This window comes from Muscardinus avellanarius, assembly GCF_963383645.1.
Source record: "Muscardinus avellanarius genome assembly, chromosome: 16".
Lineage (NCBI taxonomy): Eukaryota > Metazoa > Chordata > Mammalia > Rodentia > Gliridae > Muscardinus > Muscardinus avellanarius.
Genome location: NC_137802.1, coordinates 30,568,455 through 30,581,373, shown reverse-complemented (window position 1 = coordinate 30,581,373; position 12,919 = coordinate 30,568,455). Strand labels below are relative to the sequence as shown.

The following is a 12,919-nucleotide window of genomic DNA, read 5'->3' as shown; positions in this document are numbered from 1 at the left end:
CCACTATATGGCTGGTCTCTCTCTGCATTTATATAAAGTTTCCTTTGTTTCCTGTTTTCTCTCTAGCTTCCACATACGACAGAAATCATATGACCCTTGATTTTCTGAGACTGGCTGATCTCACTTAGTATAATATTTTCCAGCTCCAATGTTCCTGTGGATGGCATTATTTTGTTCTTTATGGCAGAGTAAAAGTCCATTGTGTGTATATACCACGGTTTTTATCTGATTATCTGTTGACAGGCACCTTGGTTGGCTTCATAATTTAGCCATCATGAATTGTGCTGCTTATAAACATGAGTATGCATGTATCACTGTGGTATTCTAACTTCAGTTCTTTTAGAAAGACACAGAAGTTGGAGTAGCTGGGTCCTGTGGTGGTTCTGTTCCTAGCCTTTTGAGGAACTTCCATACTGAGCTCTATAGTGACACCAGGTTATTTTTCTTTTTTCTTTCTTTTTTTTTTTTTTTTTGTTGGAACTGGGGTACCTGGAAGCCCTTTTACCTCTGGGCTACACTCCCAGATCTGTTTTATTTTTGGAAACAGGGTCTCTTAAGCCAGCGTGGCTGGCTTTGAACCTGTGCGATCCTCCTGTCTCCGCCTCCCAAGCATGGGGATTACAAGCATGCGCCACCACGCCTGGTAAAACCGGGTTATTTTTCTGATGCATGGCTCTAAAGGTGTCACTCTCCTTCTCTGCTACTTCAGATCTTTTAGTGAGACCTTATTATCTGCTGACTTCCTAGTGTGAAGTTGAAGAGTCTTTGCTCCTACAATCTGGATCTAACCTTTCATTTTTCCTCTGGTTTATCAGGGTACAGCTGGATGTGATTCCTGCCTGTGGCCCACTACCTTCTTCTTCCTTGTGCACCAGCTCAGAAGAGCTCTCTTCACTTGCAATCAATCACACACATCACTCTTCTGGGACTGTCATGTTGGAGAGTTCTCTTCATAAAGAGCTCTAAGTGGGTGTGGGTGATAGACATCAAGTGTCTTTCTAGCTCTGACTTCACTCCTAGGCTTTTAGTCTGGATCTGAGGATTCCTTAGATGACAAAGACCTGGGGTTATGGAGAACAGTTTGTAGACTATTGCAAGAGATCAAGAGAAAGATTTTGAACAAAGATGGGTGCGGTGAGAAAAATGGGCATTGGGATCCTAATGAACAGTGACAGCTAATGTTAAGAGTGGAGCCAAAGAGCTGCTGGAATGACCAGGAATGCCCCTGCCAAGTTTTCTCTGAAATTCAGTCCAGGCCAGTCCAGACAAAAGACATTCCTCCAGGGTGGTGCCACACACCCCAGACTCTACCCGCTGCTGTGCTCTCTGTCCCCGCTAAGTGTTACCACATGTGAAAAAAGAGTAAGTACATTAAGATTTTATATATATATATATATATATATATATATATATATATATATACACACACACACACACACACACACATACATAGGGGTTATATATATATATATATATACATATAAAACCCAATAGTCACATAACATCATGAATTTAAATACAACAATAAAAAACACACATTTGACTTAAATGTTTAAGGAAACAGAATACAGCCTGAAATTTCCTCAAAAAACTAGGAATAAAGCCACCGTTTGACCCAACTGTACCACTCCTAAATATTTTCCCCAAAGAATTAAAGTTAGAATACTATAGCAATACCCATGTTTATAGCCTCACAACTCACAACAGCTAAATTATGGAACCAAAGGAGGTGTCCGTTAGCAAATCAAGAAATTCTAATCAGTCTTAAAGAACAAAAAAGCATGTAATTTACAGGAAAATGGATGTAACTAGAACACATTAAGTGGCATCAGCCAGCTTTAGAAAGTCAAGGTTTGTATGTTTTCTCTCCTATGTGGACACTAGCGAGAGCGTATGAAGCACAGGAGACTTTAAATAATGTAAATAGGATTGAGGGAAGAAATAGTTTAATACTGTGGCAATATATGAAGATATTACTATCAATTCTACTAGCCTGTCTGGGGGTGGCAAGCTGGGATACAGAAGGAAATACACCAGAGCTGTGTGTGTGTTTGTATCACACAGAACCTCACCATGATATATAATTGCAATGCACTAATAAAAGTATGGAGAAAGAATATAGAATAGAGTAGAATTTGTATACACTGATGATTGATGAATGGATCTTAAAATCCTGCAGGTGGTTGAGTACATAGAATAAAAAATACAAATCTCCAGGAATTTGCTTCTTACATTTACTTTATTTGGCAGGTAACATCAAAATATTAATAACTTAGATATAATTATTATTTTGAGAAATACGGTGCTTTAAATAACTAAACAAAGCTCTTCTTTTTGTATATTATGGTAAAATGCAGTCACAGCACCCGGGGGAAATAAATAAAAGGTTTTCCTCAGGCTCTGTCTATCTCGCCGTCCAGGTTGAAGGGTCAAGGCTTTAAGGCTCGGGACTTTTGGTCCAGATGTTTCATGGAATCCTTGACCCACTTCTCCTTGGGGTCAGCACAGATCTCTTTGCCCAGTTTGGTCTTTAAACTGCAGGGAAGAGAGGGCATGGTTAGATAGAATGCCTCGAGAATTCTGCCCAGGACCATGGCCCATTGGTCCCTGATCAGCCCTTGCTACACAGAGGAAGCACCTGGATCTGGGAGAGGATGGGGAAGGATGGAGGGAAGATGCCGTGGGAGGAAGCCTGCTCTTGTCCTAGCTGAGCCCTCTAGTCTCCTGGCTAAAGGAACTGGGAAGATGTCACCAGGGCACTAGACGAGGAGCCTAGATGGGCTCAATATATCTATGGATTAGATCCATGTTTGTCTGACTCATTTTGCTATGAATCCTGACCTCAGGTAGAGAGGACACTTGACTAGGGGTGCGCTGGCTGTCCACTCACATCACAGCTTTCTGGCGACACTGGGTGCTGGTGATTCTCCGGTAGCTCTCCAGCCTCTGGATGGGGATCTTCTTATTGGCCTTATTAAAACAGCAGGTGATCGGGATGGACACTGAGTCTGAAAGCAATTTTTCAAAGAAAGAGACAATTAGGAGACGCTGTAGGTGGGCACTAACAAGGGGAGGGGAAGATGTAGGAATGACTGCTCGCTCCTGAGGCCAGCACCTCTGTCCAGATCTCAGTGATAAACCCATGAGTTAGTTTCCTCTGTTGAACTCTATCTGGGGCTCCTGCTGTTGACTAGGTATGGAGAAATCTCATCGGCTAACCCCAAATTTCTGGCACTAAGAAAGTTCTAAGACCTCCCCTCCCCATGGGCTTTAAGAGCCAATCTATGTCAGATGCTGAGAAAATTCTTACATGGCCCCTTTTCTAAAGTCTAAACTGAGCCATGGTCCAAAATTTCAAATATAAAGCGAGCTTTTTTCCTCTTCTCCTCTCCACAATACCCTTTCTACTCACAGCAGGAAGCGCTACTTCCCTAAGCAACATGGGGGCTGTCTGGGTACTGGCTGCACTCAGGGCCTCTTCCGAAAGCTAGTGTCTGGGGAGATCCTGGGCACATCATCGTTCTGTCTGTCTCTGACCGGCTGTGACATAATGACTCTCCTTGATTCCCCTCTCAATCTCACTTTCTCCATCTTCAAAGGGAAGACTCTGCAGCAAGTCTGGGGTGACTCATTTACTACTCATGCTAGTTATTAAAATGTTCACCTTAGGAAAGTGGGCAGGGCCTCACCTGGTTGAGCAAGCACCTGGGAGCTGGTGGCCGCCACTGTGAGCATTAGACACAGAAGGGCAGTGGAGATCTTCATGGTGTGGGGGGAGAGGAAAAACTTCAGTGGGAGAGCTGGAGGCTTCTGGGCTGGTCTTAGCTTCTCTGCTCTTCTGGTGGATATATTGGCCTTTTATAGGGAGCAGAAGGCCTGAGCAGGAAGAATGAAGAAAGATCCGGAACCTGCTGAGTAGGCTCCAAGGCCTGTGGTGATTTCCAGATAATGAAAGACGGCAGCTGTGCAGTCTCCAGCTTCCGCTTAGGATTTGGAACAGAGGCAGAAGGGTGCATGGTTGTGCCCAGTGATGTGTAGGAAGTGTCTCACTGGACTCACCAGGGCGCCGACTTCTTAGAAATGGACATGATCTGTAGGAAAGAAAGCATGGGAGCTGAGGCCACAGTGGGGTGAAGGGAGCCCAGGGCCTGCCCCTCGGAGGTACCGGGAGGCCCAGGAAGGGCCCTGGGTGCTCCTAACCACGCTGAGTACACTGCCATCCTAAGCCAGGTAAGGTCCTTAGGACCCCAGACAGGCAGTTCCCCAGAAGCCCGTAGAAGGACAGCATCTGGAAATCAGCACCTTAAGGATCTGGAGTCTCAGAGAACTGGATAGCACAGGCTGATCTTGCAGTTGGTTGGTTTTCAAACATTTTCTGCAGGCACTGTTGTTCCTCTCCAGGTGAAATCATATGGAGAAGCCCAATATTTCTTGCAGATTTCAGAGGGAATGAGTGAGTCTGCCAAAGGCCCCCCAACTGCCTTCTTTCACGCACAATGGAGCTGAGGTGATGGGAGGGGTGTGAAGGGAAGGAGCCAGGTTTGCAAATCACCGGTCTCTCCCTTCCCTCCTCCTCATGTATCTGCATTACAGTATCATACAGAATTCCCTGTTCCTCTGCTTTTTTTTTTTATTATCCGTGCTCTCCAAATCTCTGGCCGCCATTTTATTCTTTCTCTCTGACTTTCCCTCAGTATTACATAGTTGGAGTCATTTAATACGTAGCCCTTTCAGACTGGCTCCTTTCACTAAGCAATATGTACTTAAGGTTCTTTTTGTACTTTGATGGCTCATTTAAAAAGTAATCTATTATTTTCTATTGTGGTAAAATACTCACGAGAACATTACTCTCTTAACAGTTAAGTGTGAAGTTCAGTGGCATTAAGTATATCCACACTGTATATCCACACAGTTGTGTGACAATCTCTATAACTTCTCATCTTGCAGACTGAAGATGAAACCCATTAAAACCATCTTCAACCTCTTCCCAGTTCCTGCTCACCATCTTTTTACGTACTGTCTCTATAAATTTGATTCTCTACCCTAAGTACATGAATCACAGAGTATTTGACTTTTATTTCACCTAGCATCGTGTTCTCAAGGGTCATTCACGTTCTTGTATATGTCAGAATTTCTTGTCTTTTTGAGGCTGAATAAGATTCCATGGCGTGTATATGTCCCATTTTGCTTATCTAGTCAGCTGTTGATGGACACTTAGACAGCATTTATAATTTAGTTGTTGTAAATAAGGCTGCTGTGGAAATGGGTGAACACATTTCTCTTCAAGATAGACTTTAAATTCCTTCAGAGCCAGGTGTGGTGGTGCATACCTGTAATCCTGGTATTTGGAAGGCCAAGACAGGAAGAATGCAGGTTCAAGGACAGTCTCAGCAATGTAGTGAGACTCTCAGTAACCTAGCCAGACCCTATTTTGAAATAAAGGATAAAAATGTCTGGGGATATAGCTAGGAGGTAGAATGCCTCTGGATTCATTTCCAGGTAATACACACACACACACACACACACACACACACACACACACACACACACACACACTAAAATGAAATGAAATAAATTTCGTCAGGTATATAATCAGAAGTGGAATTTCTGCATTATGTGATAATTGCATTTTTTTTTTTTTGGTGGTACTGGGGTTCCTGGGAGCCCTTCTACCTCCGGGCTACACTCCCAGACCTATTTTTACATTTTTTTTTTTTATTTGGAAACAGGGTCTCCTAAGCCAGCGCGGGCGGCTGGCTTCGAACCTGCGCGATCCTCCTGTCTCTGCCTCCCAAGCGCGGGGATTACAAGCGTGCGCCACCACGCCCGGCTGATAATTGCATTTTTAATTTTTTTTTTTGCAGTGCTGGGAATGGAACCCAGGGGCATTTCACCCCCAAGCTACACTCCCAGCCCTATATTTTAGGCCTTTTATTTTTGAAACAGGGTCTCACTGAGTTGCGAAAGGCCTTGCTAAGTAGCCGAGGCTGTCTGCAAACCGGGATCTTCCTGTCTCTGCCTCCTGTGAATGCTGGGATTACAAGCATGTGCCATCACACCTGACATATTTTTAATTTTTAAAAGAACTGCCAGATGCCGAGTGTGGTGGCACACGCTTGTAATACCCTCGCTTGGGAGGCAGAGACAGGAGGATCATGCAGGTTCGAAGCCAGCCACGCTGGCTTAGAAGTCCCTGTTTCCAAATAAAAATATAAAAATAGGTGTGGGAGTGTAGCCCAGAGGTAGAAGGGTTTCCAGGAACCCCAGTATCACACACACACACACACACACACACACACACACACACACACACACAGAACTGCCATATAATTTTTCACAAAACCCCTATAACATTTTACATTTCATCAAAGTTTCCATTCTCTCTCATTACCACCAATTGTTATTTTCTGTCTTTTCAGTAGTTACCATCCTAACAGATATGAGGTAGTATCTCATTAGAGCTTTGGTTTTTATTCTTCAGTTGATTAGTGATCTTGAGCACCTTTTCATGTGCTTAATAGTTACTTGGATATCTTCCTTGGAGAAATGTCTGTTCAGGCCTTTTGTCCATTTATGAATCTGGTTATTATTTTTGTTGTTTGTTGAGTTTTAGTAGTCTCTATTTATTCTGGGTACCAATTCTCTATTCAATATATGATTTACAAATATTTTTTTATATTTTATGAGTTTCCTTTTTATATAATTGGTAGTGACCTTTGATGCACAAAATTTTAAAAATTGTCATGAAATCTAATTTGTCTACATTTTCTTTGGTTGCCTGAGCCTTTAGTGCCATGTGCAGAAAACCATTGTTAATTCCAGTGCTATGAAGCTTTGGTCCTACGTTGTCTTCTGAGTTTTATAGGTTAGATCATAAATTTAGATCTTTCATCTCTGTGTGTGTGTGTGTGTGTGTGTGTGTGTGTTAATACTCTTTTTTATTTTCCTTTTTAGTACTGGGGATTGAACCTAGAGACATTGTGTCTCTGAGCTATACCATCAGCCCTTTTTATTTTTTGTTTGTTTTTGAAACAGGGTCTTGCTAAGTTGCTGAAGTTGGTCTTGAACCTGTGATCTTCCTGTCTCAGACTTTCAAGTACTATGACTACAGGTAAGCACCACCATGCCTACCTGCAGCTGAATACTGACATCCTGTCAAAAATCACTTGACTATATATATGTGAGTTATTTCTGGGTTCTCTATTCTACTTCTTTGGTCTCTATGTCTGTCTTTATTTTTTTATTTTATTTATTTGGTGGTACTGGGAATGGAACTTGGGGGCATTTTACCTCTGAGCTATACCTCCAGCCCTATCTTTTATTCTTTATTTTGAAACAGGGTCTCACTGATTTTCAAAGGGCCTCACTAAGTAGCTGAGGCTGTCTGCGAACTGTGATCCTCCTGTCTCAGTGTTCCAAATGCTGGGATTACAAGTGTGTGCCACCATGACAGGCTTCTATGTCTGTATTTAGGCTAGTGGTTTTGACTACTTTACATTTGTAGTAGGCTTTAAAATGAGGAAGTATGAATTCTTAAGCTTTGTTCTTTCTCAATATTGTTTGGCCTATTCTGGATCTCCTGTGTTTTAAGTGAATTTTAGGGTGGGCTTTTCTGATCCTGTCTAAAAACATCATTGGAATTTTTATGGAGATTGAAATCTGTTGATTGTATTTACATCTCAAAAAATTTAAGTCTTCCAATCCATGAATATAGAATGTGTTTCCATTTATTTGTGTCCTCTTTAAATTTCTTCAATGGTGTTTTATAGCTTTCATTGTATAATCCTTTCATCTCATCACTTAAGTTAATTTTAAGTATTTTATTCTTTTTTATGCTATTGTAAACGGCCTTGTTTTTATAAATTTATTGTCAGATCATTCACCATTAGTGTGTAGAAATGCAACAGATGTGTGTTGACTTTGTATTTTGCCACTTTGCTGAATTCATTTGTTCTAAGTGTGTGTGTATGGATGTGTGTGTGCTGTGTGGATGCGGTATGTAGATATAAGAACATATAATCCATGAACAGAACTAATTTTACTTCTTTTCCAATTCAGATGCCTCCATTCAATTTTTCTATTGCTGAGTATTCCATCTATAGTTAGCTTATTCAGTCATATACTGAGAGACATAAGGGCTTCTTCCAACAATTATGACGAAAGCTATTAAAGACATTCATGTGCATTTTTTTTGTGTGCTCAAAAGTTCAACTCATTTGGGTAAATACCTAGGAGTGTGACTGTTGGATCATTTGGGGAGACTGTTTAGCTTTGAAAGAAGTTGTCAAGCCAGGCGTGGTGGCGCACGCTTGTAATCCCCGCGCTTGGGAGGCAGAGACAGGAGGATCACGCAGGTTCGAAGCCAGCCGTGCGCGCTGGCTTAGGAGACCCTGTTTCCAAATAAAAATGTTAAAATAGGTCTGGGAGTGTAGCCCGGAGGTAGAAGGGCTTCCAGGAACCCCAGTACCACCAAAAAAAAAAAAAAAAAAAAAAAGAAGTTGTCAAATGGTGTTCCAAAGTGTCTATACTATTGTATATTCTCACAGGCAAATGAATCAGAGTTCCTGTTGCTCTACATCCTCATTAACATTTGGTATTGTCATGCCTTTGTTTTTTTGTTTTTTTGTTTTTTTTTTGGTGGTACTGGGGGTGGAACCCAGATGCTTTCTACCTCCGGGCTATACTCCCAGACCTTTATTTTATATTTTATTTGGAAACAGGGTCTCACTAAGTTGGGGAAAGCCTCACTAAGTAGCTGAGGCTGGCTTCGAACCCGTGCGATCCTCCTGTCTCAGCCTCCCAAGCGTGGGGATTACAAGTGTGCGCCACCACACCTGGCTCGCCTTTTTTTTTTTTTTAACTATTCTAGATCTTAATTATTCTAATAGGTGTGTAAAGGTAGCTCACTGTTTAGTTTGCTATTCCCTAAGAAAATAATGTTGAGCACTTTTTTTTTTTTTATTTTGGTGGTACTGGGGTTCCTGGAAACCCTTCTACCTCCGGGCTACAGTCCCAGACCTATTTTATATTTTTATTTGGAAACAGGGTCTTTTAAGCCAGCAAAGCTGGCTTCAAACCTGCGTTATCCTCCTCTCCTGTCTCTTCCTCCCAAGCGCGGGGATTACAAGCATGCGCCACCACATCCGGCATGTTGAGCACTTTTATATTCTTATTATCCTTTGTACATCCTCTTTAGTGAAGTGTCCAGACTTTTTTGCCTATTTTTAAATTGATTTTTTTTAGTTTTAAGAGTTCTTCATCTACTTCGGATACAAGTCCTTTTTTTAGCTATATCTTTTGCAAAGATTTTCACAATCTGTGGCCTGTCAATCTCTTAACAGTGCCTTTCATAGAATAGAAAATTTTCATTTCAATGAAATCCAACTTGCCAATTTTTCTTTCATGGATTGTGCTTTTGGTATCATATCTATGTCACCACCAAATCCAAGGTTGCCTAGCTTTTCTTCTATATTGTCTTCAAGAAGTTCTATAGTTTTGAATTTAAAACTGTACTTAGGTCTGTAATTTATTTTGAATTACTTTTTACAAAAGGTATAAGATTAATGTCTAGATTTAGTTGTATTTTTGTTTGTTTTTTGGTATGTTTATCCAGTTGTTTTGGTGTCTTTGTTAAAAGACTATACTTTCTCCACTGAATTGCCTCTGTAACCTTCTCAGAGATAAGCTGACACTATTCGTATGGGTCTATTTCTGGACACTCAATTCTGTGCTATTGATCTGTTTGTCTTTTTTTCACCAGTACCACTGTGTCTTGATTACCGTAGCTTTATAGTACGTCTTGAAGTCAAGTTGTGTCAATCCTCTGACTTTGCTCTTCTTTAAGATTGTGTTAACTGTCCTGCCTCTCTTGCCTCTCCATATAAGCTTTAGAACTGGCCTGTCGATATCTGCAAAATATTTTTGGAGATTTTGATTGAGATTTTGTTGAATGTACAGATCAAGTTGGGAAGAACTGACAGGCTGACAATATTGATTCTTCTTACCTGTACACATAGAACATCTCTCCTTTTATTTAGATCTTCTGTAATATTTTCTCAAAATTTTGTAGTTTTCCTCATATGTATTATATATTTTTTCGTAGATTAATTTCTTTTCTTTTTTTTAGGTGGTACTGGGGTTCCTGGAAACCTTTCTACCTCCAGGCTACACTCTCAGACCTATTTTATACTTTTTATTTGGAAAGAGGGTCTCTTAAGCCAGCGAGGCTGGCTTCGAACCTGCGCCATCCTCCTGTCTCTGCCTCCCAAGGGCGGAGATTACAAGCGTGTGCCACCACCACCACGCTCGGCTTCTTAAATTGATTTCTGAGTGCTTTATTTCTGGTTAATATAAATGGTGTCGTGCTATTGATTTTATATTCTAATTGTTAACAGCTGCTATATAATAAAATTATTGAATTTTATTTATTAACCGTATATTCCACAGCCTTTCTATAATCACTAATTAGGTGTAGGAGTTTCTTTGGTGTTGTTGGTTGTCTTTATTTTCTTAATATACTTTTATTGATGCATTGTAATGATACATCATAATGAGATTCAGGGTGATAGAAACATGCATACACATAGAACCTGATGTGTTTCTCTGTGGATGCCACCCGGCTCCTTTCTCCTCCCTGTACATACTATTGAGACTGGTGTTGATAACTACATACATGTAATAGCACTGTTTGACCTGTTTCTTTCATCAAGTCTCCCTCCCCCAACCTCCTGTCCTACATCCCTCTCCGTTATTCTGTTGGTCTCTCTCCTCATTTATCTGATTTTGTTGTTGTTGTTGTTGTTGAGGATTTCTTTTTTTTGACATTTTTTTAATTAATTTATTTTTTAAATTGGTGCATTGTAGTCATACATCAATCACATTGGAGTACAAGACTTGAGAGGACATACAAGCACACATCATCCAATTAGCCCTCCTCCAGCCCCCATCCCATTCCCTCCCCCTCCCTCCATCCCACGCTTCTTTGGTGATTTACTTTGATACATTTGTTTATGTATCTCCTGTGTTTTAAAGAGGCTCTGTCCTCCAGTATTACATACCCTCTGATTGGTCACATTAGTTGCTTTACAATAGGGCCCTTTCTATAGCTCAACCTCTTCCTGTTGCCCCTTTCCTCCTAGTTATTGCTGATTAAGAGAAGCATCTGATTTATATTTTCTGCGATATTTCTCTGTGCATGCTGCGTTGCAAGTACCGATCCCACTCTTGATGGTCCCAGTAGTGGCCTGGCTACTCAGTGGACTGATCCAGACCTCGCTGGCTCAAGCAGCGGCCTTGCCTCATGGGAGGCCCCAGTTCTGGTCTTGCTGGCCCCTGCACCGGTCTAACCCCTAAGCTGGCTTTGGTCCCAGCCTTGGAGGCCGCAGGAGTGAACTTGCTTCAAGCCAGGCTCCGATGCTGGCCATTGGCCCCTGCACCGGCCTAACCCCTTGGCAGGATTCCAATCCTGGCCTCGGAGGCCCCAGCACTGGCCTAGCCTCACGGCAGGCTCCAATGCCAGCCTCGTTGGCCCCAGCACCGGCCTAACCCCTCGGCAAGTTTTGTTCCCGGCCTAGGAGGCCCCAGCACTGGCCATGTCTCACGGCAGGCTCCGATGCTGGCCTCGTCTCACTGCAGGCTCTGATGCCGGCCTCGCTGGCCCAGCACCGGTCTAGCCCTTTGGCAGGTTATTATCCTGGCCTCGGAGGCCCCAGTACCAGCCTTGCCTCACAGCAGGCTCTGATGCCGGCCTCGCTGTCCCAGCACCTGCCTAACCCCTCGGCAGGCTCTTATCCTGGCCTCGGAGGCCCCAGTACTGGCCTTGCCTCAAGGCAGGCACCGATGCCGGCCTCACTGGCCCCAGCACCAGCCTAACCCCTCGGCAGGCTTCGATTCCGGCCTTGGAGGCCCCAGCACTGGTTATGCCTCACAGCAGGCTCCGATGCCGGCCTCGCTGGCCCCAGCACCGGCCTAACCCCTCGGCAGGCTCTTATCCCGGCCTCGGAGGTCCCAGTACCGGCCTTGCCTCACGGCAGGCTTCGATGCCGGCCTCGCTTGCCCCAGCACTGGCCTAACCCCTCGGCAGGCTCTTATCCTGGCCTCGGAGGCCCCAGCACAGGCCTTGCCTCAAGGCAGGCTCCAATCTCGGCCTCGGAGGCCTCAGCACGGGTCTTGCCTCACGGCAGGCTCCGATGCCGGCCTCGCTTGCCCCAGCACCGGCCTAACCCCTTGGCAGGCTCTTATTCTGGCCTCGGAGGCCCCAGTACCGGCCTTGCCTCAAGGCAGGCTCCGATGCCAGCCTCGCTGGCCCCAGCACCGGCCTAACCCCTCGGCAGGCTCTTATCCTGGCCCTGGAGGCCCCAGCACCGGCCATGCCTCACGGCAGGCTTCGATGCCGGCCTCACTGGCCCCAGCACCGGCCTAACCCCTCAGCAGGCTCTTATCCTGGCCTTGAAGGCCCCAGTACCGGCCTTGCCTCAAGGCAGGCTCCGATGCTGGCCTCGCTGGCCCCAACACCGGCCTAACCCCTCGGCAGGCTCCGATCCCGGCCTTGGAGGCCCCAGCACTGGTCATGCCTCATGGCAGGCTCCGATGCTGGCCTTGCTGTCCCAGCACCGGCCTAACCCCTCGGCAGGCTCTTATCCTGGCCTCGGAGGCCCCAGTACCGGCCTTGCCTCAAGGCAGGCTCCAATCCCGGCCTCGGAGGCCCCAGCACCAGTCTTGCCTGACGGCAGGCTCCGATGCCAGCTTCACTGGCCCCAGCACCAGCCTAACCCTTCGGCAGGCTCTTATCCTGGCCTCAGAGGCCCCAGTACTGGCCTTGCCTCAAGGCAGGCTCTGATCCCGGCCTAGGAGGCCCCAGTACCGGCCTTGCCTCACAGCAGGCTCCGATGCCAGTCTCACTGGCCCCAGCACCGGCCTA

The 12,919-nt window shown here is 44.4% G+C and overlaps 1 protein-coding gene across 1 annotated transcript; it reads right to left on the bottom strand.

Annotated features, from left to right (window-relative positions):
- Window positions 1-2,429: 2,429 nt before the first annotated feature.
- LOC308275850 (C-C motif chemokine 8-like) lies at window positions 2,430-3,765 on the bottom strand (the record flags this gene model as incomplete). The annotated part of the gene is made up of 3 exons (XM_080714225.1): window positions 2,430-2,535; window positions 2,891-3,008; window positions 3,690-3,765. 3 exons carry the CDS (start codon window positions 3,763-3,765, stop codon window positions 2,430-2,432), a joined length of 300 nt encoding a protein of 99 aa, XP_080570351.1.
- Window positions 3,766-12,919: the final 9,154 nt, after the last annotated feature.